The following is a 27839-nucleotide window of genomic DNA, read 5'->3' as shown; positions in this document are numbered from 1 at the left end:
GTCCTCGAGATTTTTTTTTTCCAACGCATTTTTTTTATGTTCATATAAAAAAACAACACATAACAACAATAATAATAAAATGCAATGTTGACGGGCATTATTTGAAAATGACATCCCATGGTGCAATGCAAAGGCCTAACAGTTGATTAGGTGATATTAAATCATGAATTTCAAAACTGACATGTCGAGACAAAATCTCGACTCGGACTTGCTTCCTAAAAAACTCGGTCTTGACTCGGACTCGACTGTATTTGAAAAGCAAGGGACTCGGTCTCGACTCGGACTCGGCCCTTCAAAGACTCGGTCTTGACTCGGACTCGGCATAGGCGGTCTCGTCCCCATCACTAATAATTGCGACTTTTTATCTCACAATTGCGAGTTTACATCTCACAATTCTGACTTTATATGTCCCAATTTTGTGTTATAAAGTCAGAATTGCGAGATATAAACATGCAATTCTGAAAAAAAATAATAGAATTGTGAGTTTATTTCTCACAATTCTGACTAACACACAATTACGACTTTCTATCACCCAATTCTGACTTTATAACACAAAATTGCGACTTTATATCATGCAATTCTGACTTTATAACTCACAATTGCGACTTTATATCACGCAATTCTGATGAATCAATCAATGAATCAATCAATTATCATCATCAAATATGAATTAAAAAATTTAAATATGTAAAATTCAAATGCTCAAATAAATAGATATTAAATTCTCGTTTAAAATATAAATCGAATGTGTCAATAAAACATTGTCCATCTAAAAACTGTTTTGTATTTATAATTGATTTTAAGTGGCAATCATAGACCTCAATAGTTAAATACTGTTTACATGGAGCAACTGCATCATTAGCACATACACACAAAAAGTTCATTAGCCCAGAATTTACAGATCACTTAATACCATTTTTACTGAATAATTCATGTAAGTGCTTTAAAAAACAAACTGCATGTCTGCTTTTAAATCCTCCGGTACACTTGACCCATTAACTTCCACTGTAAAAACTGAGGGACATGTAAAAGTAATAATGGTAATAAAGTTTAAGACTTTTTTAAAACCCAGAATACTCCTTTAATGGGAGTCCAAACATCAGCCATGTAACAGGCTTTATTAATTGATATATTGCTTACTTCAGCGTCGAAGCGTGGGTCTTGGTAGGCATCACTGATATTCACAGGAAGCCCAGTGGAGGCGACCAGCTCTGCAATGCTGTTATTAATCAGCCAATCAGAATAGGACGATTTGTCCATGCTGTCCTTGAAGCTGTGGACAAGACAAAGAGGAAATGATGCGAGCTGCTGTGTGTAACCAGACAATCACTTTAATTGCTCATACTTGGGCTTGCGTTTAAACCCTACACCCTCATAATTAGATTTTTGTGTACAACTCATCCTGCACCGTTTGAGCTTTTGTCATGGAAAAATGTCTCTAATTAACTAAAGCGTAAGAAAAAAAATATAAAAACGTGATTTGAAAAAGTGATTTGAAATGTACGTAAATTCAGGGTAATTCGGACATCAATGGCATCTCAATGGCAATTTAGCTGAATTCATCCCCAAGTAACACTTTTATGTTGGTGTTATTACAAAGTGGACTTAGTGTGTTAAGGAATATAGTCATGAAATGTACTCTTTGAAAATGCCCATGTGGAAAATGCATACATAGCCTACGTCACTCGATCGTGCGTGTTATTGCGGAGATGGCAAGAACTGAGGAATTTCAAATGGTGTAAAAGCGACGCGGAGATGATGGTGTTTTTATTACTCAACAGGTGATTAAGGTATTTTACTGAACAGATAAATTGCCATATGTAGCTCTTAAGTCTAGTAGTGAATGTTTTTTGGTCAATAGCCATATTCATCCGCACAATCACGCAGAGCCGAAGCACAACCAAAACAACGTTCTTCCGCAAAATGCATGCAGTTTTGTTTCGAGTACAGCTGTTCAAAAAATATACTTTAACTCCAAATGCAAAAATCTGCAATCTCATCTGGCCCTCATCGTTGCCATGTAAACAGCTGTCACTACACAGTTAAAAAGCGTTGGGCTATTTTTTTAACCCGACCTTTGGGTTACACATACAGTATTGGGTCACTATGTTGGGTTATTTAAAAAAAATGTTGGGTCATTTTTAATATCGTTGGGTATTTTCTAGTAATAACCCGGGTGTTAAATACGTATGTTGTATGTAAACTTGTGTATTTTGAATTTATGTACACAATTATGTATATTTACATTACATTTTGGACTACCCAATATTTTGTTTGCAATTAAAAAAAAAAAATTGACATATTTATTGTTTTATACAAATAAACAACCTGTATTTGAAAAGTGTATTTTATTTTATTATGTCATAAATAGTGCTGAGAACAGGCGCGCTCAACTCCTAAACCGTTTATGGGTGCGAGTTATAAAGAAGTTATCAAATAAAGATGAAAAACCACACACTGATGATGGCTTAGGCTGAAACACGTCTGTGTGGACATGGTATTAATAATATATGAGATATAACTAGAGAGTGCAGTTTTTCATATTTATTATGTCATAAATAAAAAGTTAACTTAACTGTTGGGTTACTTTTAAACCAAGTGGCTTTTAACCCAATGCATTGGGTTAAAATAACCCACAGTTGAAAAGGTGCTATACCACCCCATAGTTGGGTTACTCGTTGGGTTAATTTTAACCCAACATTATTAAAGGAGAACTCCGGGCAATTTTTAAGTTAATCTCGATCGTTACACCTTTGTGAGTACTGTCTATAGAAAAAGAAAACGAACCGGATCGGTGGTTGCAACACGGAGCTGTTCCCGCAAATGCCCAGAGCTCCCACTCAGCTAAAACGGCAGTAATGGGGGCATAAACAAAAAGAGTGTCTTTGTACCTCTTAACAGACACAAAATGCAATTAAAATGTCTGTCCAACATTAACATGGGCCTTACATGTGAACAAGATGCGTTTAGCAACTTAGCCATTGTTTAAATTCACCTAAATAGCGTTTTAGACGGCAAGCTGTAGTCTCGCGCTGAAGTCCCGTGGGAATTCAGTTGTAGCCGGAAGAGGTAAACAGTGTCCAGGTGGGAGGAGCGTAGTGTGTGAAGAGTGATGATCGGAGTTGCTTACAAGTGAAGAAGAAACGGTTAGTGTTTGTGCCTTTCCGAATTGTGGCAAATGAAAAACTTAAATTTTCATCGTCTTCCTTTCCATGACCTCGAGATTCTGCAGTTGTGGCTAGTTGTACTTCAACTTGATGTGCAAACTCCCATACAAGTACTACGCACTAAAGATTACCGCATTTACAGCGAACACTTTGACAAGGATGACTACACAGACACAACACAGCGGGGGCGGTTGAAGAAAAAAGCCATTCCGTGGACGAAGACGGGTGCAACCACTGTGGAGGTAATGTAAACTTTATATATCCTTCTATTTGGGCACACGCGGCTTGAGGAGAGATTGTGCAGTAATGTTTTTGTAGACTTATTTGCAAAACTTTAATTATTTCACTAGCTTCTATGACTTGAATTATATTCTCCATAGTTACGTTACTACAAGCTTCTTCACTTGTAAGCAACTCCGATCATGCTCTTCACGCTCCTCCCACCTGGACACTGTTTACCTTTTCCGGCTACAACTGAGTTCCCACGGGACTTCAGCGCGAGACTACAGCTTGCCGTCTAAAACACTATTTAGGTGAATTTAACCCTTTAGCTGTCACCCCCCTTTTTGAGCGTTGAAGTGAAAATGCACTACCCAAACTTAAACGGTTGTAATTCATGAAGCCTTTGTACTTACGGTTGGTCTCTTTTAAAAGAAGACTCTTTGCAAATTATTGCTGCAGTGGAATAAATTAATAGAATTAAATTATTTAAAAGTTATTGAAGTTTAAGTTTATTGTTATGAAAATATAATAAAATATATATTTTTCTTTTATTAAAAATATATATAAATTAATATAGGTTTCAGCCTAAAAATGACAGAAAGTCAAAGCCATATATCTAACCAAGTTGTGTTCCAAATTTGAAGTTGATATCACAAACATTGAAGTTCCCATGAGATTTTGTTTAGGCGTAATACCAAAAATACCCACCGGGTGCCATTTAATTTAATTTAATTGTATGCATTCTGCTATAACAAATTAATACATTTCTATCCAAATATCACTTCTGTGTCTAAATATGGAATCTTGAGACTCAGACCTTTCTGACAATATGTGTTTTGTCAAAATTAGAACATTTTTGATAATAAATTATAAAAGATGATGCCCAAAAGGGGAGGGGCCTAATAAAAAAATACCGTTTCTATGGTAACGCAACATCCAATTTCAAAACGGTTTTCACAGGACGAATTCTGAGTTCGTAAGCTTTCAAATGATACCTAATTTATGATAACTACTAAAATATGTGAAATAATAATAATATAAAATTATATATATATATAATATATTATACTTTTTAGAGGACTTTTTACTTTACTTTTTTAAACAAAATTGTATCTTTTTTTATTGACAAATACTAGATTATGTTTTATTATGAACTTAGCATTAAAAACCAAAGTTTCAATTATTAAAAGTGTGTGCGTCGACTTTTTGTGACAAAGGTCAGAAACTCCTGTAATGACGTCGATTTTTTTAGGCGCACTCATGTCATAAATTCATATTACTGTTCATCCATAGTTTGTAAGAAAAAAAACATCTATTAAGGAGTCTTAGACCTTTCCAACGATATATAGTTTGTCATGACTAGATTAGGATTTAATAGTAATATAGTGAAGTAAATTTAGGTTGCCCGTATACGGGCAGGTGACAGTTAAACAATGGCTAAGTTGCTAAACGCATCTTTTTCACATGTAAGGCTCCTGTTAATGTTGGACAGACATTTTAATTGCATTTTGTGTCTGTTAAGAGGTACAAAGACACTGTTTTTGTTTATGCCCCCATTACTGCCGTTTTAGCTGAGTGGGAGCTCTGGGCATTTGCGGGAACAGCTCCGTGTTGCAACCACCGATCCGGTTCGTACTCACAAAGGTGTAACGATCGAGATTAACTTAAAGGTGCCCTAGAATGTGAAATTGAATTTATTTTGGCATAGTTAAATAAGAAGAGTTCAGTACATTGACATGACATACAGTGAGTCTCAAACACTATTGTTTTCTCCTTCTTATTTAAATCTCGTTTTTGAAAAACACCCCTGAAAAATAGGCGAATCTCCACATAACACCGACTGTGACGCAACAGTCGGGATCGTTAATATGTACGATTTCACGAATTTGCATATGCCAGCCCATGTTCAATGCCAGGCGGAACTGCGCAGCCGAAGCATAGCAGTTGCTCAGTGTTTGGATGTACACATGAACACAAAAGTATTCTTTAGTTCCTTCATCCGAGCCTATGAAGAAACAATGGGTTAATTTTTTTTCCCTGCAAATGCGCCGGCACAACTTCCCAAAGTTTTGTATGGTCCAAACATTTCACCGACGACTGTTTCCTCAACTTGGGCCAATACAGAGCTGGCCTCGGATCGAGCTACCAAGCAACACTTTCTGATGTGTAATTGTTCAAGTTCAGACAGGTAATCTTTCTCTCAAAATCGTTCAATACTGTTTATGCATCAGTAAGTCAAGCCAGTGACTAAAATATCAGCTTCACATCGTTTCTTTTAGTAGGATGAAAAAAACGTATTTAAAATGTGAATAAATTATACAGAAAGCGATCAAAGAACAATCTTTCCACAGCGCGAGTTTATCTGGACACTTGCCAAACTCGTTATGAAATCAATGACGCACGTTACTGCACAACGAAGCTCTTACTGTATTTACATCATCGTGTTTGCATTGGTGAAAGCAGAGTGAGTGCAGAAACTGCGTTGCAATGATAAGATCTTCATTCTCGCGATCAACACACTGTCATCTGCTCAATGCTCATCACGGCAACATTGTATGTGATGGGAATAGATCTAAATACTTTAAAAACTTCTCACGATTCGTTAATCTCGATAGCTGTGATAGTAAAAACGTGTAGTAAAAGTATTCGAGAGAGTTTCACAAGTAGCTATTTCATATGCAAGCATGTCAGCCAATCACAGCAGTGGCCGCGGTTACACTGAATCCCACAGCAGACACGCCCCTTCAAACAGAGTGTTCAAATCAGAGGCTAAAATCAGGCTAGGAAAAATGCTTTTTATTTCTAAATTATGACCATTTTTGCTCTAAAAAACATACTATCATTATAAGGGCAACCCAGGAAACATTATAAAATAATAAAATAACCCCATTCTAGGGCACCTTTAAAAATTGTCCGGAGTTCTCCTTTAAGTGAGTAGAACTCAAGGTGGTGCTCACTTCAATTACGCAAACGTAGGATGGTTCGGACCCAAAATATAAAAAGAGACCTGCTGGGATAAGGGGGTGGAATTAAATGCAAATTCGGACCAAGAAAATCGAACAAAGTGTGAAGAGAGCCTTGCATGAAGAGCTGGAGAAGCTGACTCGCTGCTCGCAATGCCATTCCCTCTACAGTCATGTACAGCTAACAAACTTTCCTCTGCATTTCAACGAGGCTCTATGGAGCCTGCAACAGCAATGAGAAGTTAACGCTCCGACTCTCATAAACGCCCACGTGCAGCGGAGACACAGTCCTGAATGATGTAGCCTCCCTCTCTCTTTTAATCTCTCTCACGTGGTGCACTTCAGGCTCTGGTGCTCTAGGCTGAGAGAGTCTGATCAAACACACTCTCGATCACACCCCAAAGATCACACATAATTAACGGCACTGCGAGCTGCTGTCTGAGGAAATGCCCGAATCAAAGGGATGAATGAGAGCGTGTGAGTGTACTGAGATCTGCACATGTGTTGTGTGTATGTTGCGTTCGTGTGTGTCTGGGAGAGCAGCGGGGATGCGTCTCTCTCTCTCTCTCTCTCTCTCTCTCTCTCTCTCTCTCTCTCTCTCTCTCTCTCTCTCTCTCTCCCGTTTGGCCTCGAGCTGTTTCAAATCATTCTTACATAATGGCTTCGGCTGTACCTTTAGAGAAGCCAACAGAGGATGAAATCACTAAATAACACACATAAAACCCCCTGTGGATGACAGTAATATATAACACTGAGGATGTATAATTTCAAAGCTTTGTGATATTATTTTTGCATTTTTTTTTTCAATCTGGATATGATCCTCTTCTGTTTCTGTGTTCATATAAGTTAATGTGTTTATATAATCCTTTAGTACAACTGAGTGTGAAACTAGATTTACACTTTAGCTAAGATTTTTAAAAGAGTGCTTATGGAAATATATTTTAAAAGAATACTTCCGTGCGAACTGAATGTAATGTTTGTCGGACACTTGAATGCATGTTAATTGCAATTAAATGAAAATGTATTGTAGTTTAAATTAATTAAATGCAATTAGCTGAACATTAGAGTGTTTTTTTGACCTAATTACTGTAAGTAGGAGTTAGGAGGTATCAGACTCAAGAGAGAGATGGATGAATAACAAGTATAGACCATAAATAGCAGTGCAAGTATAATGCTTCAGTTCTTATGTTTGCAGGTGATGATAGAGGATGTTCCCACCTTCAGGGAACGAGGGTTATCGTATGTAACCGAGACATTCCCTATCAGTCGGCCACTCTCGGCATACGTCATGACCGACGAATAGGAATCCCTACCAAAGCACCACAGCTGCTGCCCCCTTCCAGTGTCCTGTGCAAGCCTCCTTCCCCTTCTTGCCTGGAAGGACGATAGGAGAAAGCTTACACAGAGAGGGTCTGTCACTGCTGTTCCGTGGTAGCCCATACCACTATCCAGTGGGCCATCCTCTGCTTGGAGACAGCCTTTCCCTTCTGCTGGCCTCTTTAACAGACAAAGAGCTGGTCTGAGGTCCTGAGGCTTCGAGTTCTGTACAGTAGCAGAGCAGGACAGATCAAAGCCAGGGCTGGGTCTGCCTCCTCCAGGGGCAGCGCTTTCAGGTTCACCACCTGGTCCCTGAAGGGAATGGTAGGAACCTTGGGCACATAGCCAGGCCGGGGTCTCACCCTGCCCGAACTCTAGGCATGATTCATCGACCAAAAATGCCAGCAGGTCGTGCTTCCCCACTGATTTGCCATCTATGTGGCCGTAATATGCTTAAATAGCAGCAGCATGTACTTTGAGGGTGGAGGGAGACAGCCCTCGCTCCAACCCTTGCTGCAAGAAGGAAAACTTGGACCCTATCGAACATCTTCGAGGGTCCCCTCGAGGAGAGGAACAACACTCGACGAACAGGTTCCACTTCAAGGCGTACGCACGTCTCGTAGACAGTGCCCGTGCCGAAGCGATGGTTTTAAGTACCTCTGGGGGTAAGTCACCTAGAACCTCAGCGTCCTGTCCGGGGATTAGACATGGAGTTTCCAGAGGTCCACAGGGTGCCACAGGGTGCCCCGTCTCTGAGAAAGAAGGTTCTTCCTCAGAGGAATGGGCCAGGGAGGGACTGTCACGAGGAGCATGAGTTCTGGGAACCAGGTCCGGGTGGACCAATAGGAAGCCACGACCTGCGTGGAAGACCTGCTCCTCATCCTCCTTGACTTTGCACAGGGTCTGTGCAAGTAGGCTCACTGGGGGAAATGCATATTTGCGAAGGGGGAGGTCTCTGGAGTGGCAAACAGGTCTACCTGAGCCTCCCCGAACTCTCTCCATATCAGCTGAACTGCCTGGGGTTGGAGTCGCCACCCATTCTCCAGGGAGCGCAGTCTGGCTCGTCTGCCACACGGTTGAGCACACCGGGGACATGAGTCCCGTACCGGGGTCTGAGTGTGCTGTGCAACACTTACCTGGTTCCACAGGGCAGGGGGTACAGGAGGAGGCTTGGTTGCGTTCTCGAACTGCTTGCTGCTGCGCGCTGGCGATAGAAGAGGCGGATGAGAATGGTGAGGATTCTCTCCTCCCACTGCTCTTCAGGCCCTCTTTGGACTTACTTCTAGAGGAACTGCTCTCTTTTTTTTCTTTTTTTTTTGTTGAGAATTTGGGTACCACTGTGACTCCAGTGGCGGAACAGAATTTTGACTCAAATGATTCGCTGCCTGGCCCTCCACCGTAGGAGAGCAGCTCCAGCATCTCCGGATAGGGTGGTGTCGTCCTCCTGCAGCGGACACAATAGAGCAGGCTGTGCCAGAGTTTGTTTGTTTTTTGCAGGGGACGACACCCTAGGCGACGAGTAGACTGAGGGGCGGCCCCCGAGGAACTCTGATGCCACGTCGGGGGAAGCTCCCTCAGTCAGCTACTGATTGTGGAGAACTGCTGGGCTCAGTCCTCGACAGTGTTGCCGAAAAGGCCACCTTGTGAGATGGGAGTGTCGAGAAAGTGTACTTTGACGACCTCTCGCACCTCTGCAAGGTAAGCCAGGGTTGCTTCTAGACCAACAAGGTGGACATCGTCTGGCCGAGGGCCTGCGCAGTGACCTTGATCACATTTAGTCAACATGCGTAGCTCAACCCCGGCTCAGAACTACCCTTGTGCATTAAGAGTGGCTTGCCCTAAATGCAGGGTGGAGGTGGTCTGCGCACAGCCACCACACCCTTGAGGGTAGTGAGAGAGGAGAACTTATGCAGATTTTGGCACTGTTGGCGTTCCGAGAGTGACCGACTGATAGGGAACTTCATATTCACTGATGCGTCCAGGTTGCGCTCACTCATCATTATATGTTTGGTCTATTCTCATCTCACACATTACGGTGTGTGTTTGGTAGTAACTGTAACTGTTTAATCAGTAATAAAAAACTGACTGAAGTTTAAACATACATTTTTTGTTGAATCAGTTTTTTATTGTGTGTGTGTTTTTTTATAACAGTGTGAACAGCACAAACCAAATGGAATCTGATGTTTTACATGTTTGTTTTGGGTCACTTCCATATGTGGTCCTAAACCAAACACACGACTGACAATCAGTCTGAACAGTCAAATCAGAATTCCTGCGACTTTTGCATCATTCTAGAATAGATCAACATTCGTCACAATTCTGCGCTGACGGGAGTCACTCCAAAGATTTTCACACCGGTAGTTCTTTGGTCACTCAGTGAATATGGAAATGAAAATTAGACAGTGGAGAGACGGCGAGCGGTTACACTCATAAGCATTACAGTGACAGCTCTATACAAGCAAGCAAATCTTGATGAAAAACTATACCAGAAAAACGTTGTTATCTTTCTCCTCATCCTCGTTGCGGCACATCACCTTATAAATGAACGTGTAAACACTGATTCCAGTGGCCTCCATCTTTGATTTAGTTCTTTTGCTCATGCAAGTCAGTTCAGAACTGTGACCAGTTCAGACTCGAGGTGTTACACACGAAATCATGCTCCTTTTAAAAAAAAAAATCAGTAGAGCTCTGTTTAAATAGTAATTCAAATACATTTTGAAAATAATGTTGTTGTTATTAATATCTAAGAGCACTTTTAGCCAGATAGTAAAGTGACTGTGTGTGATGTTTTGTTCCACGGATGCTGAGGGTGGCTGAGAGATGTGATGGTGTGTGTGATCTCCCCAGACAGAGCTCTGCTGGAACATTAGACAGCTGCAGAGAATGAGATGATATGTGTGACTGAACACACACACACACACACACACACACACACTGCAGTGTGAAAGCACCCATATGGCAAGTGAGATCTCCAAACCTGTGCGATTCGTTGCCATTCACCACACAAAAGAGTCACAAACAACAGACCTATCAGCTGAAGCTAACACAAAGAAACATGTTTGCTCTTATTCATGGGATCCTCATTGTGTGTGTGTGTGTGTGTGTGTGTGTGTGTGTGTGTGTGTGTGTGTGTGTGTGTGTGTGTGTGTGTGTGTGTGTGTGTGTGTGTGTGTGTGTGTGTGTGTGTGTGTGTGTGTGTGTGTGTGTGCGTGAGTACCGCACACACACGAGTGCTGCAGATAACAGATTTCACACAATAACCCTGACCAGCACCGGCACAAAATTACAACCGATTTCACGAATTGAAATAAAGCTGAAATAAAATTTAAAATTTAAAAATTTAAAAACTAAAATGTAAACAAAAGTTAGACATTGAAATCTTAAACTCAAATCTTCATCATCCTCTCCCTTTTACTCTTCCTCCTCCTCTTCATCTTCCTCCTCCTGTTCATCTTCCTCTTCATCTTCCTCTTGTATGTACTGATGCATGAATGTTGCATAGCTTGTTGCATAGCTAGAAATATTTGCATTCATATACTTCAACTATACCAACTATGTTCCGGTATTTCTTTGTGCATGTCTATGTGTGTAGGCTCTTTTGGAGGGTTTGGAGGGTGTGAACGCTGCTCCGTCCAGCTGCTGGAGGACATCGAGTCTCTGGTACGCTCTGATCCCTCATCTTCATCTTCCTCCTTTTCTTTTTCCTCCTCCTCTTCCTCTTAAAATACATCTATGTTGAAATACTTAAATGACTTAAACTGAATTCAAATAAATTGATAACACTTTACAATAAAGGTCTATTTTTTAACATTAGTTAACATGTAATGAAAACGTATGAAAAATACTTCTAAGCATGTATCTGTTAATATTTAAGGTAGCAGCTATTTGCACTAAGTGTAAATAGCAAAAAAATAAAAATTCTTTGCACTAAGTGTAAATAGTTGTTAGATTTTTAGTGCAAATAGTGGCAGATAGCAAAGAACAGGCCTTCCTGCAGGTCTGGAACCCGTAGCAGGCTTGCTGTAGAGTAGATCTTTGGGTATACGACCATCCTGCATGCGACTGACATGGCCTAGCCAGCGCAGGCGTTTCTGGGAGAGTAATGCAAACATGCTTGGTATTCCCGTCTGGGCCAGGACGTCCTTGTTTGGGACACAGTCTTGCCAGGTGATGCCCAGGATTTTCCTGAGGCAGCGCAGGCGGAATGAGTAGAGTGTGCCTTCTGGCCGGGAGTACAGGGTCCATGCTTCACTACCGTAGAGTAGAGTGCTGAGCACACAAGCTTGATACACCCTCATCATGGTGTGGGTTGTCAGCATGGAATTATGCCAAGCTCTCTTTGCTAGGTGGGCCATAGCTGCTGCTGTCTTTCCAATCCGAGTGTTTAGCTCGGTATCCCGGGAGGGTGAACATGATTTGGAAGTCGTCATCGGACACGATGGACAGCAGTTGACATGTTCCTGGATCAACATCGTTGTTGATCCTGGAACAACTTTCCAATCAACCAATCAGATTTGAGGGACAACTTTACAGTTTATGTCAAGTTTAGGCTTAGAACCAGGGTGGAGTACTTAAACATCAGTGTTATTCACCTATCATTACCCTCTGATTTTAGGGAAAAGTTATGGGTAGGGGTAGGTTTAGGGGTAGGGATTGGGTAAGGACTACATTTTGGGACAGGAATGTTAATCCAGGATCATGTCTTACTTGGCAAAATCACGGTGATCATCCAGGGAGAGGTTGCTGGAGATGGTTGAGCCAAGGTAGGTAAAGTTATCTACCACTTCGAGGGTGTAGTCAGCCATAGAGATATTCGGGATGCTGCTAACATCTTGGCCCATTATGTTGGTCTTTTTGAGACTGATGGTGAGGCCAAAATCTCTACATGCATCCGCAAAGCGGTTGATGAGTTGTTGTAGAGCTTCCTCAGAGTGTGCAGTCAGGGCAGCGTCATCTGCGAAAAGCATCTCCCATATCAGAACCTTCCTCACCTTGGTTTTTGCTCTGAGGCGTGCTGTGTTGAGCAGGTTTCCATCGGTTCGAGTGTGGAGGTATATGCCTTCTTCTGATTTGCTAAAGGCGTGGGTCAGCAGCAAGGAAAAGAAGATGCCGAAGAGCGTTGGAGCGAGTACGCAGCCCTGCTTCACTCCACCTCTGATAGGGAATGGGTCCGAGGAAGAGCCATCATGCTGGACAATGCCTTGCATATCATCATGAAAAGAAATCCAAAGAATTGTGATTGGTGACATGTGTTGTCTCCTATGGACAAGTGTTGCAAATTAGCAATTTTGCTATAACACTGAAAACAAGGTATCTGGTTCGTCCAATGCTGTTGTTATGTCCATATAAAAAAAAAAAAAAAAAAAAAAAAAAAAAGATGATCCTCAGGAGCTTGTGGGGGCATCATTTTCTTTGCAGTAGGGTGAAGAGGCCATTCCGGCTAACTAGATCGAATGCTTTAGTCAAGTCGATAAAGGCGATGAACAATGGACACCTCTGCTCACCACATTTCTCTTGTAGCTGCCTCAGTGAGAAGATCATGTCAACTGTTGATCTCCCTGCTCTGAATACACACTGAGCTCCAGGATATACGCGTTCTGCTAGTGACTGTAACCTGTTTAGTATTACCCGGGCAAAGGCTTTCCCAACTATGCTGAGAAGGGATATTCCACGGTAGTTGTTACAGTCACTACAGTCTCCTTTGTTTTTATAGAGAGTGATGATGGTGGCGTCACGCATGTCCTGAGGCACTGCTTCTTCTTCCCAGCACTGTAACAGGAGCTCATGCAAATTATGAAGAAGAACGGTCTTCTTCCCAGCCTCGATGAGCTCTGGAGGAATACCATCGCTGCCTGGTGCTTTGTTGCAGGCAAGACAGTCGAAGGCCTTACAAAGTTCTTCCATAGAAGGGGGAGCATCCAGTTCATCCATGACAGGCAGGATGTTGGTATTCTCAACTGCTGAGGTGGTGATGATGTTTTCTCTTCCATAGAGTTCCTGGTAATGATCCATCTCTCCATCTGTTTGCCCCGATCTGTTATAATGTCTCCCGAGGAGGACTTTAGGGGTGCGACCTTGGTAATGCTTGTGCCGAAGGCCTTCTTCATGCCATCCTACACGGCAAGGATGTTACCACAGTCAGCTGAGAGTCCGATGCACTGACAAAAATTCAACCAGTAGTCGTTGGTACAGTGTCGAGCAATCAGTTGGGCATAATTTCTGGATTTCCTGAGAGCCGCGAGCGTCTTCTCTGATGTCTTCTTCATCTTCTTCCCTTTTGTAGTTGATCAGAGCTGCTCTCTTGGCTGCGATGACTGGCTCAAGTTCTAGGATTCCTGCTTCAAACCAATCCGGGTTCTGTTTCTCTTTCTTCCCAAAGGTATCCATGGCAGAGTTATAGATGGCGTCACGGATATGATTCCATCTTTCTTCTCCGTTTCTGAGTTTCTGAGGGCCTCTGTGATCGAGACAGCGAATCGCTCGCACAGATCTAGGATTGTTATCCTTGCTGTATTGATGTGTGGGCGTCCTTTCTGCTTCAATCGGTAGATCCGTTTCGGTTGAAGGCGCACCTTGCTGCAAACCAGTGAATGGTCCGTGTCACAGTTCAGTGGCTCTTCTGGTGATAATGAGGTCCAGCTGATGCCGGTGATAGGATCTTGGGTGTCGCCAGGATACCCTGTGGTTGGGCTTGGTGGAGAAGAATGTGTTAGTTATGCAGAGGTCATGGTAGGAGCATAGCTCAAGCAGTCTCTGTCTGTTTTCATTCATTCTGCCAATGCCAAAATGACCAATACTGCGAGGCCAGGAGTCACAGTCAGTTCCCGCCAGGCGTACTGCAACGAAGTTGAGACTTGAAGGCAGGCAACGTCAATCCAGTAGTCTGGGAAGCAACGGCTTCAGGGGTGGTGATGGTACAGTGGATAAGACACATGCCTTTGGTGTGAGAGACCCGGGTTCGAATCCACTGTGAGACACCAATGTGTCCCTGAGCAAGACACTTAACCCCTAGTTGCTCCAGAGGCGTGCGACCTCTGACATATATAGCAATTGTAAGTCGCTTTGGATAAAAAGCGTCAGCTAAAATGAATAAATGTAACAGATGGAGGCAAGCTGTCAAAGCAGGCATCAAGGTGTCTGAGAAGAAAAGAGAGTACGAGTGGGAAGAGCGGAGAAAGCACAGCCAGCAGAGAGTTGCATTAGCAGATATAGCACCAACAGATCCAGACCCAGGCACATACTACACCTGCAGCAACTGCAACAGAGCCTGCCGCTCGGAAATCGGACTGTACAGTCTGTATGCAACAATAATAACATTATATTCTTTGTATATGATTACATTCATTACAGTCATAAATGGATGCCACATTCAGGGCCGGCGATTGCTATAGGCGAACTAGGCCCCCAAATGTGTTGGGGGCGCGGGCGCCCTCTAGTGTCGCCCCTGGCCTACTTCCCATTAATCATAGAATTAGAATGACAAGCGAAACAAAAACATGTTTATTAAACATGATCATCCTAAGGCGCCCCTCAGCCATACGTTTAACCCTCTGGGGACCAGAGTGTTTTTGGGGCCCTTTGGATGTTTTGACTTGCTCTGACATTTGTGCTTTTTTCAGTTGCTTATAAACATATTAATGGCACAGGTGAAATTAAACTCTATTTAGCACAAACAGGTCTACCATAATGTGTGAGCAACATGTATGTACATGTTTGTATTTTTGAGAGAATATTGTTTATGCGTGGTTATTGAAAAAACTAAAAAATAAAGTTTTTGAAATAAGGACACAAAAAACATACTAAATATGAGTCCACAAGACTTTTGACTAATGTACGTTGTTGCCTAGAGTTTTTGCTTCAAAATGATCTGAAAATCATTCTTCCTAATCATTCACATAAAACAATAGATTGTTTTAAATTGTGAAAAACCTTTTTTTGTTTGCCAAGGCAATATGCGGATGGGCGGAACGGCCCAACCCCTATCATGAATAATTAAGTGGTTCTCAGACAGTGACCCTGCATAATAATGAGCCTTTCATTCAGGGGTGTCACACAAGAAAGAATGTAAGGACAATATATATATATATAGTCATTGCATTCTTTCTTGTATATATATATATAGCCTACATGTGTATATATATATATATATATATATATATATATATATATATATTGTCATTGCATTCTTTCTTGTATATATATATAGCCTACATGTATATATATATATATATATATATATATATATACACACACACACACACACACATATATATATATATATATATATATATATACAAACAATCAAAATATAAATGAAAGCCAGAAGCACATTTTTAGTCATACCTGGAAACAAATCCTGGTCAAATGCTATATGGGCCATTCTACAGAATTGGTTCAAAGTTACAGTTGGAAACATCTTGAAAAGAAAATAGTATTTTCCCATAAATGTCTTATAAAGTATTATTTTTTAAAGTAGACCAATACAATAAAAATAAACCAGTCGCATTTCAAAGTCGCTCGCGAAATGACCGCCAGGTGGCGCAAAGGGACATTTATCAAAACGTAAGTGGGGCTAATGTCAATTAACAGTAAGGATGAAATTCTACAAGTTATGGTAATTTACAAATAAGCCTACAACAAACATTTATTTTTAAACAAATATTTTTAAATATGCAACATGCACGTTTAAACAACAAACAATACAATCTGAACCAGCGCTTCCTGTATTGAGACATGCAGCGCGTTTCAGTTACGATCCTGGTTCCAGTGGCCTTAATACATTCACGGCTTTTTAAAATGTCACAAAGCGTTTTGAGATGGTTTTGAATGAAATATTGAAGTTTATAATTAGGGTATTTTGGCACACCACGCCGAGTGGCTATGCATTATTCTAAAATCTGGCTTTATTCTGGCATGTTCAATTAGAGTTTGACAAACGCGGCGGCGCGTTCATTTGGATTTATTTTTCTCATAACAGCTAAAAGAACTTACTGCGTAATTGTTGGTCATACAGATAAGATATCATCTTTTAAAACTGTAAAAGGTCTACTTTTATTCATGTAGGTAGGCTAAAGTAGGCCTACACTCACACAGGCTAACGACAAAACGTTTTCTCGCTCATGTGAGAAACAAACGTTTGGGCATTTCTCAGTGAGAAAATTCATAGCCGAGCGGTAGAACTGACGGTTCGATCATCAAGATGACACGGGTTCAAATCCCGATCAAACATGGTCTACTGCAAATTTTATATTTATTAATGCAGAGAGATTTGTCTAGCTCTAAAACTCTGTTACACCATACAGTTTTTTGGTTATATTTATAAAATAAAATTACCATGCATTTCCATTTTACACTAGGAACAATAGTATCGAACAGAACGACGTTGCATCTGTACCAATCGTACGAGGCTACCAATCGTAATTTTAAAAGCAGTTCTGTAACACAAGTAATTTTACATATATAGCCTATATACAGTATATATATATATATTTTTTATTAGGCCTATTATTATTATTATTTTGATTCCCTACAACCTAGAGTTTTTAAAAACATGGTTTTAAGTAAAGTGTGATTTGCCAGGAGGGACGGGGATTTCCTTCTGGTCTAAACATCCCTGCTTCTGCTGAATTATTTGAATCCCCACACTCCTCCCTCCACAGTAATCAATGCTATAGGCTACTTCACCAATAGACCATATCAAATATAAAATAGAGATATGCAACAAGCACGTTTAAACAACGACAAACAATAAAATCAAAACCAGCGTTTCAGTTGTTCATTAGTTCAAGTGGCCTTAATGCATGCACGGCTTTTCAAAATTTCACAAAGCGTTTTGAGATTATTTTGAATGAAATATTGAAGTTTATAATTAAGTGTTTTGGCAGACCACGCCGAGTGGCCCTATGCATTTTTCTAAAGTCGGGTTTTATTCGAACTTTTGCTAACGACAAAAACAGTTTATCTGTCGTCTCTGTCTCCGGGAACTGCGCGTCACAAAAATGAACCGAAAGCCACTTCAGCTCAGTCACTATAAGAAATCGGCTCTGTCTAAAGCCTTTAAATGTCTAAATATTCTGGCTAATAAATGTTATCTGATTATGTAATCCATATGAAAACGAGAGGTACAGAGGATGTACTCAAACATGTAGCCTGTAAGCGCTTCCCAATGAGAAAATGACAAGGGTGAAAATCTCGCTCTAATTAAATGTAGCAGGCTAAATCGCCCTGAATTAAAATGTAAAAACAGATCAAATAATGTATTTGTTGAAATGTTGCGATATTGTTTCATTTAAGTTCATAATTATTCAATACATGTTATTTAATTTAGCAGCATTACCACGAAGCACCGTGGTTTGATATTTATTTGAATAAAAAAATAAATAAAAAAAAACTTAATTCACAAATTGCATGCCTGGTTGAAAGGATCCAAAGATCCATGTAGACTTTAATATTGAGTTGAACATTTTGTTCATGAAAACAAATTAACATGCGTTTTTTCAGATTATATTTAGTTTTGCTTGGAAAAAGCTGGCCCAAACCAGTTTTATTTCATCAATTACTGAAATAATGAAATATTTAGTAATAAACTTTTATGACAGAAATATCACTAGGCTACATGTAACTTAAATCATTTAATTCCTTCATTATCAACACTGTCTAGAATAGCGATTTAAGTGTGAATTGCGACTTCTCTTTGTGTTAAATCAGCCTCAGACTCCGATAGCCGGTGGGGGGTTGGAGGGACAGTTCAGTGCTGTATCAAGCGCGCAGGACAATAGGCATAGGTGTTAATGTTCCTCTTTCATATGGAGAGCGAGGGAGACTAAATAAACTTGTTAAAAAGAGATTCAGCGCGAGAGAGGCAAAGAAAAACGCATGTTTTAATTTAATTATGTTGCTTTGGACAATTTTCGTTTTGTAGGCCTACTGTTTTAATTGTTTAATATAGCTGTCATTTCTTTGGCAATACAAATTTAAAATGTCGCAAGAATAAGATTAGCCTAGTGTTTCTTATTTTGCATCGCAAAAGAAATAAACTCTAAACCCGATGCAACCCTGTTTTAAATTAAAAAAACTGTCCCGACACTTTATTTAAACCTTGAAATGTTCGAACTTGGTTTCAAACTTAAGTAATTTTAGTGTTCTTTTACATTACACAATAATTTAGCAGACTAAAGACGTGCTTCTTCATTTTCAGATGCAATCGGCTGACAATCTTCCTTCATCAGTTTATGTCCTTTGTGCAGCGCTGCGGTTCCAGGAATGTAGCAAATTTATGTTGTAATAATAATTAAACAAAACTCTTGACTTTAAATAAGTAAACAGTTATAAACAGTTAGCTATTTAAGCATCAAGAAGGTTAAATATAAACGCTGTTGGCCAACATCGGTTAACAACATGTATGCTACATTGAGATTCGATCTCGAGTCGATTGAAGCTCCTCGAAGCTCGTGTTGTTGCGTTAACCACTGAGCTATCGTCTGTACGTCTGTAAATGTTTTTATTGCAATGTTTTACTTTTTCATTATTTATTCAATTTCATTTCAGTAGCCTAATTTCAGTATTGTGATTATGAATTATTTTAACTACGTTTCACTTGTTGAATTCATCTGCTACCAGCTTTCAATCGCTCTGAATCAGTGCGGTGCGGCAGCAGATTACGCATTAGAGAGAATAAACAAACACTTTTCAGAGTCTATGATTGTAGCGCCTCTTGGCGGTAAAAGGCAGAAAATACACCCCACATTTTACCGCCGCGGTGGAACGGCTGATGTGGGCGTTGTCATGGCTTGCCTCAACATTTGCGTTTGAATAGCGCGCGTCCTCCATGGGCGTGTCAGATTAACGCGTAATGAAGTGTAATGAGCTGGGGAAAAAAAATCTGACAGCACTCTCTTTTCATACAGATTACATAAACTGAGAATATTTGTTTTTTATATAAATTACATCATTGAAAAGAAGAGAATTCAAGCTTCATAAAGAAAAATCTCTCGTGCCTGTATGACAAGTATTTGCAGAGTTAGAGTTAATTTTTCGGACGTGTTTCAGAATGGACTGCACTGACAGAGAGAAGGCAAAACTCGCATCATGTTTATTTTTCTTTATTTGACAAAAAGCACAAAACTTTGTTTTTATTGTGAGTATACAGAAAAATAATAGACAATTAACAGGATCGATTGATGTATAACACTTATATGTACGATCAAAATCAACAGAGTATTTTAAGTCTATTTTTCTGCTATGTGAAAAAAAAACGGCAAAACGCGCGGGCGCGTTTCTGGTCCCCAGAGGGTTAATTACTTGTCAACCTGATTATTAGATTGAATGGATGATTATTGTCGATCATTTCCTAAAGGGGGGGCGGGGGTTAGTTGCGTTACGTTCTATGGTTACGTTAGGCAAGTGCTCGGCTGCTGCGCGCGCTTACCGAAAATGAAGCGGTCTAAACCCTCTGGTGCACAGGGACGAAAACGGAGAAAGCAACAAGATAAAAAGAAAGCCCAGTATAGAGGTAAGTCTTCTCATCTCATCCATTAAGGTGTCAAATGTTCTGGCCATCGGGACAACCGGGAGATTCCCGCGGGCCCGACGTGCTTTTTGGGCCGATACATACATCTCATACTTTTATTTTTCTATTTTTGTCTTAACGGCCCATAAAACTCGTACATCGGTGGCCCATTCGTTTTGTTTTGTTTTGCTTAATTGGCGGCGCTGGGTTACTTCCAAATATATAACTTACTTTCAAGTATAGAAATTTGTACAATACTCATGAAAGTTTCCTTTATTTTTCAGTGCATTTGTTTTACAATATAGCCTATGGCAATTACTGTCATGGGATTAATATTATATATATTATTATGTTGTAGTGTAATGATGAAGACAGACACTGTAATTAAAAGAGGTTTGAATTTTTCTTTGTTCAATTTGCACACTGAATATGGGTTGGAGCTTTTAGTTTTGAACTCTCAAAGTGCACCAGATTGATGAATTTAACATTAAAATGCACAAAATTTTCTCACGGGGAAATACCCCCGAAACCCCCTTAACCTTGTAGCAGCCCAATAGATTGTAATAATAGTAGGCCTATGGTGGTAGTAGTTGTAATTTATCTACTAAAAGTTATTTATGGTCAGATAAAATATAGTTGTACAATGCAACTATGATATAAATATCCTTGAACGTTCTTTGTAGCATTTGTATGAACAATTTATTGTTTAAGTTTTCGAGTAACTATAAGAGGATGTTTAGTTTAATAAATACTTAATTTTTTAAGGGGGGGGGCGCAAAACTTAATATCGCCTAGGGCAACCAAAGGGTTAGAGCCGGCCCTGGCCACATTACTTGTCCCTGTTCCTAAATCCCTCCCCTACACCTATCCATCAAGTCAAGTCAAGTCAAGTCACCTTCATTTAAATAGTGCTTCTAACAATATAGATTGTTTCAAAGCAGCTTTACAGTGATAATAGGAAATTAAAGGCACAATATTTAAGATTTTTGTGATAAAATATTCAAAAACCACTTTCACAGTGTGATATATTTCATGCAGTTGTGTACTTACATTAGGCCTATCCCAAAAGTTCCCAAGGATTTGTAAATCAAGAGAAATTCCAGTTTTTAATAATGGCTCATCCCTGGTCATTGTCGCCTATCAATGACGTAATATCCGCGCTATCCTCGGTTTCCGCTTGTAGAAATCATAGACACAATACATAGATTTCTCATTAGCGGCCGTTATAACGAGCCGCTATACGTAAGCTGCTAACGAGGATGTATAAATATCTATGATACAATATCGCCACTGTAGTGTCGTTTAGTCATCATGGTTCACGATTATAGATTGGCAACGACAGAAAATCCAAAAAAACGTAAACATAGATCAACTTAGGCAAGCTTTCCTAACATCCGTTGCAAAGGTCTTTAGTTCTTTCACAGTTCATCCGCACAACAACAGTGCCTGGTTGGTATTAAACACTAATACCTGTTAGGTACTTAATTTCCACTTTCTGGTTTCCTTATTTTTTATTTTAAGTAATCTCCTCTTCGAGTTGATATGTGATGGCAAAAGAATTAGTTCAGAAAAAGGCAGATTCAAACTCAGGTCAGTCGCATCACAAGCTAACATAACCCGCCTTACTCTACAAGGCACTGATCCTGTTATTTCTTTTGTAGTTTTGTCTGACTTAATTAGACAACATTGGGCGGAGCTAGTGTAAATGGCACATTCCTGTCCAAAAACACTACCCCTAAATCTAACCCTACCCATAACAAAGGCTAATCCAAAAATCAGAGGGAAATGATAGGTGAATAGCACTGATGTAGAAGCACCTAACTTGTTGACATAAACTGTAAACTTGTCGCTCAAATCTAATTGGTTGATTGGAATGTTGTTCCAGGATCAACAGAGATGTTGATTCAAGAACATGTTGCACTTGGTGAAATCATGTTCTGCCATTATCTAGCGTTAACTATTGGGGCTTTATTGTAAAGTGTTACCAATAAACTAAAGCGATGAAAAAAAAAAAAAAAAAGATATAAAAATAAATATCTAATTAGAAAAATAGTAAAATAGTATATAAATAATACTAAAATAAAAATGATTAAAACACCTCTTTGCACACTAAAACACAAACATACATGCACTATATAGCACAAATACACTGTACACACAAAATAGTATAAAATGAGTATATTTAAAAAATATATATTTTACACACTACTGTTAAAATTAGCTTCATGTCAGGGTTGTGCAGGGGACTGAAGACGAGGACAGAACGCTTTGGAACGTTGCTGCGATACGTCAACGGGTCCGCCATTTTGCGGAGGGCAAGACTGCACTGTAATCAAATGTAAGTAAACGGGTGAGCTGCGTTTTTTCTGGATAAAAACAAACTGTTTTTACATTTATCAACCGATTTCAGTGGTTTGTATGTGGTGTACAAAAAGTTCCATATCTAGTTATTTAAAATCTCGATAGTTAGACTTGTAAAATGTTTGTTTTTTTAATAAAGAATGGTCAAAGCTCAGGCTTGTCATGTATTTGGCTTTTTATTCTTGGATAAGAATGGTGAAGACCCCCATACTGAGATATAATTTAAGTTTTCTTATTGTGGAAAAAGTGTGATTTTCTGTGATTGACCAGATTTTAGCAATAACAAAGATAACTGATGGATCCTTTATGATTATACATATGTTATGGTACAACTATAGTGCAATGCAAATAGTACATATAACATAAAGTGAGAAGTAATAGTAAATAGTCAATAAAATAAACAAATAGTATACAGCAAATAAAATAGTAATGAATAGTATAATTATGTAATATCATAAGTACAATAATACAATCATAAAAATATTGATAATAGCATATAGTTTATTAATAATACTATAGCAATAGAATAAGAAATATCAATTACAGAATATACACAATAAAAAAATAAGTTAAATAGTGACTTTAATATTTAACTCTTTTTTGTTAAATTTCAGTTTTATTGATCAATAATAGCCATTATAACAGAAGTAGCTTCAGTCAAACATACAGCTGCAGGATACAACGTTAAAATAGCCTAAATATAAAGTTATGAAACTTCACTTTGCCCTCAGCCAAGAAGATTTACCAGGGAACCATTATAGATTAATGAGACCAAAGATCGCCCGTTAGATATACTACACAAGACGAATTATATCTCATGTTTAACCACTAGACTACAGACATCCGAGTCAGCGGCAACACTTCAGAAGCACTGGCCGAGGTACGGCTGTTCCAGGCGGGGTAGACGAGCGCTGAGCGCATATCTTACAACTCCGAAAACGTCAGATCAAAATTTTAAATAGGCGCTATCTTTATAAACAAACCCCAGATTTGAGCTTTAAACAACTACATTGTCGACTGAAAAACTATTAAAACTACATTTCGTGACACAATAACAGTAGTATTTTTAAATGTATCCTCTGAACGTTACTATTACTAATTAAATCATGACCAAATACAACCAAAAACAAACGCTCAGTCTTGCTTGTGAAAGGTAATTCCTCGAAAGCTGTTTTCAATTGTGTGGCGATGTGTACAGCCCCAAGCAGCGCACAAAACAGGCATTTTTCTCAATTCCCGGTATGAGAGGTATGGGAAAGTTGCCATCCCCAATATGGCGGCGCCGTTGACGTGCGCTGCAGCGGCCAATAGGGCGTCTATGTATTTATTATGTCTATGGCTCTTGCTGTCTGTAATCGCTGGACAACTTCGCTCTCGCATCTCCCAAAAGTTGGCCAAGACGATGTGGTGCGACTCGTGAATGAACACTCAAAGGTAAAATCATCCAAGTTGGAGAAAGGATACAAGTTCTTCTGCGAGAATTTTGTCCTCAATTATAGAGGTAGCTTGAATTCTGTTCTGTTGACGAGTTATCGCTAGCTTGTTATGTTTAGTAAGCTATTCGTCAGCTTGTTAGATAGGTTCACTTCAAATACAGCGTATCCTATTTGAATAATTTGAACAATGTGACTTTTTTGCTTTCACTTGATGGATTTCATCAGATTTACAGTTTGGATCCAGACAGTGCTACAGTACCAAATTACCCCAAACTTGTAATGTGTAGTAAATAGAGCATGGTTTTAGACCTACAAAGGTTCAGGTGCATGTGTTCAGTATGTTTTTGTTTCTTCTGCTGTTGCAGATGCTCTTTTTTGTTGTTCCATATAGCCTATCTGCTGTTGCAGATCTGTACCTTTTTTTTTGTCCGGCTGTTGCCTTAATTTTGTTCAACCTAGTTTTACAATAATGTTCCTAGTGTCAAATAAATGCTAATTACTGTATAGGCTAAACATCCAAACTTTCCCTCAAGTAAATGTTCTCCATTTCTAGATTGTGCTGCATGCCGTTAGACCTGTGGAGTTAAATCAGGGGTCTCAAACTCGCGGCCCGCGGGCCATTTGCGGCCCGCGGGGTGATATTTTGTGGCCCCCTACTTGACATTAAAGTGTAATGTTAGTGCGGCCCGTCGTTGCGTGTGCCGCGTTTTAAATGGGCTACCATACGGTGGGTTTGTTGTCAATAGTTGCCATAGACAACCGCTAAGTACAAACATACTGCGCGCCTGGAAAAAATGAGCGCGTCGCTTCAATTATGAGCGCGCTTGCCGCGCACGCGCACCTACATTTGAAATAACGAACTTGAGCTCGCAAAATATGTGAGCGCGATATGTGAACTGCCCCTTGTCGAGCTACCACCAATCAGGCCGCGAGCTACTGGTAGCTCGCGAGCGACGTGTTGGAGAGAGACACTGCTTTAAAACAATGTGAGAATAATCATTTTGAGCTTGTAATATGTGTCTAACAGGTTGATAAGAAGGTTTGCTTTGATTTGTGCAGTCAGTAATTTGCCTGAGACACTATACATGTGTAGAAAGAATTCAATAAGACGGGCAGACATGACTGCAAATATTTGTATTTCAAAAGCAATAATTGTTTTTCTAAGTATATAATAAAAGGAAATGTGCCTTCCAAAAAAAACATTCAATATCATTAATGTGTTGTATAAAGAAAATAAAAAGGACATAAGCAAATATAAATATTACAAATATGTGTTATAGACAAAGAAAGTTTGTAAAATGAACTTCAACTGTCAGAAGGACAGCTCATGAAGAACCAATCATGTACAGAAAGGAATGTTCAAATTCAGAGGAACTGTTCAGAAGAAACGTTAATAATAAAGATTGAGAAGATTGGATCAGTTGTGCTCCTTTTTTGGAATACTTGAATACTATTTTTTGTGGAATACTTGATGCGGCCCAGCCTGACCCAGACTCTACCTCCAGCGGCCCCCAGTTAAGTTGAGTTTGAGACCCGTGAGTTAAATGGATGCTCCTGCTCGTGTGCTGCTGGAATGGCTTTATGCAACCATGTGGTTGCACTCCTGTTTCAAACGGCTCACTACAGCACCATGGGGCTGAAAACTGTGCCAGCCCCACTGTCCTGCACCGGTGTGCTTCAATCATGGCACCGTCCAAGGACACGGGTACGTTTGTCTGATGCAAGTTGTGTCTTTAAAGTTTGTAAGTGCACACTGTTGGAATACTGATTCTGGTGTAGATGTTTCTGCACAGTGTATCCATATCCTACACCTCATCCATATGAATTGTTCACATGGTAATATAAGATTTGTCTGGGTCCCTCAGATATAGCCATACATGCAATTCTAGAATTACTCACACATCACATTTCAGTATACATTTGTTTCCTTCTATTTTGCAGAGCAGCGGTTGCCTGCATAGGATGTACACCTACAATATGACTTGTGTGCTGAATTAAACTGATACTCTCTCAGACTTGCAACTGAATTTAATTTCTTTTTGTGTTGATACAGGGGATTCGTCCCGAACCCACGGATGAACTCGTGGTACGAAAGCCAAAGGCGCTAGGACGCAGTAGTGACAAATCTACTCTGTATCGCGCTTACGCTGGTAAGTTTTAAATTTCGGTAATTTACTTATAGACTTTTATCACGGCAGAATTGATTACTGGAAGTGCTCGTCGAAGCAGTGTATCGATTCTTCCGGTTATGTATTTTCAATGTGCTTTTGTTAACATCTAGTTGAATAAACGCCTCTGAAAATGTCCAGATTTGTAAATCATCCTGCGGGTGTTCATTTTAAGAGACAGGAGAAGAGATATTTTGATGATTACTGTGTACATGATGTTTCAAACTCAAAGGAACTTGTAGGTTTTTAATCTAGTCAAGTCAAGTCAAATATATTTATATAGCGCTTTTCACAATACAGATTGTATCAAAGCTGCTTCACAGTATCAACCAAAACAACTTAACAGTGTTTGTTTATTACTGGAAAAGACATTCAAGTTTGGTAGAGCTGATCAGTGGTATGATGGGTCATTTATTTTGAATATCCCCAACTGAGCAAGCCAAAGGCAACAGTGGCAAGGAACCGAAAAACTCCATCAAGTGACCCGATAATCTAACATAAGCCATGGCTCTTAAACATGTGTGAAAATTTCACCCCACGTCAGTGCTCGTCTAAATAGTGACCACAACGCTGCAGTGTGTGAGCACTGATGAATAAGATCAAAATTAATAAATTTTTTTATTTGTATTAAATATTTTAGTCATTTTTCATTTCACTGTATGTAATTACACGTTTATTCCAAAATTCGTCGCACTGTTAGCCTGTTAAGATGAATTCAATTTGTAGGATCGTTACATTTCTTTACGGCAGTTTAAGACATTAATTCATCTATTTTCATACTGCTCTTACGATAATAGACCATGGTTTTACTACAAATAAAATGCAAAATAAAAAAACGTTAATAGTTAAATCATGGTCACCAAAAATCAGCCATATTTTAACCATGTTTATCAGAAAAGAATTGGTAAAATTCAGTTTAGGATTGTAAATTCAGTATGAAATATGATCAGTAAGAGAAAAACGCTGTTAATGAGAAGACGAGCACTGGACTTCGTCAGGTTAGTTTGGAAATAAATGTATGTATTAATCAGAATGCGCATTTGAAAGGGAAATATATTTACAGGAGGAACATTTCAACTAGTTGAAGATATAATGTAAACATCCTTAGCGCCGCGTCTAGCACAACTCGAGGTATCGCACACCAGATGTGTACTTTCTCAGTTTATGGCCAGCAATATTGTTGTTTAAGCACATTATGGAATTAAGATAATGTCTGTACTATGTTATGATTAAACCTGAATCCGATTATTCATTATTATTACTATTGCTGAAAGTCCGGTAACATCAGCAATTTTTAAATGAGAACATGCAGTTAGTTCTTTATATCAGATTAGCTACACTGTCGCTTGTAAATCATTGCCAGTTATTAACTGATAAATGGTTTCTGTTACTTGTGTTTTTAGGACCCCTTCCTGACCCGACGGTGCTGTCAGTTGGAGCCCAACTACGCAACCATCAGCCACAACCTGGCATTTGCAAAATCTTATATGGCCTCTCTGACCTGACTTTACTGGACTCTAAATTTGGACTAGTCCCTCGCGGTTCAGTTCTTTCTTATCAGTGCACACCAGTAATACCCCGAGAAATCATTAAGCATCCAGAAGCTCCCTCATTCCCACTTCCATTAATTAGTGGCTTAACATTAGAATGGCATCTACATTTTATTCCCAATTGTCATCAGTTTTATCACATACAGA

General features: G+C 39.5%; 1 protein-coding gene across 1 annotated transcript in view; it reads right to left on the bottom strand.

Annotated features, from left to right (window-relative positions):
• Positions 1-27839, bottom strand: part of pde11a (phosphodiesterase 11a) — a 95964-nt gene that overhangs the window by 33782 nt on the left and 34343 nt on the right. The window contains exon 6 of the mRNA XM_056269917.1: positions 1141-1273. Within this exon, the coding sequence (XP_056125892.1) occupies positions 1141-1273 (133 nt within the window). The remainder of the gene's footprint in view (positions 1-1140; positions 1274-27839) is intronic.

Source organism: Rhinichthys klamathensis, unplaced genomic scaffold, assembly GCF_029890125.1.
Source record: "Rhinichthys klamathensis goyatoka isolate OS25496 unplaced genomic scaffold, OSU_Roscu_1.1 h1tg000294l_1, whole genome shotgun sequence".
NCBI classification, from domain to species: domain Eukaryota; kingdom Metazoa; phylum Chordata; class Actinopteri; order Cypriniformes; family Leuciscidae; genus Rhinichthys; species Rhinichthys klamathensis.
Note: the sequence above shows the minus strand (reverse complement) of the source record. Positions and strands in the feature narration are given on the sequence as shown.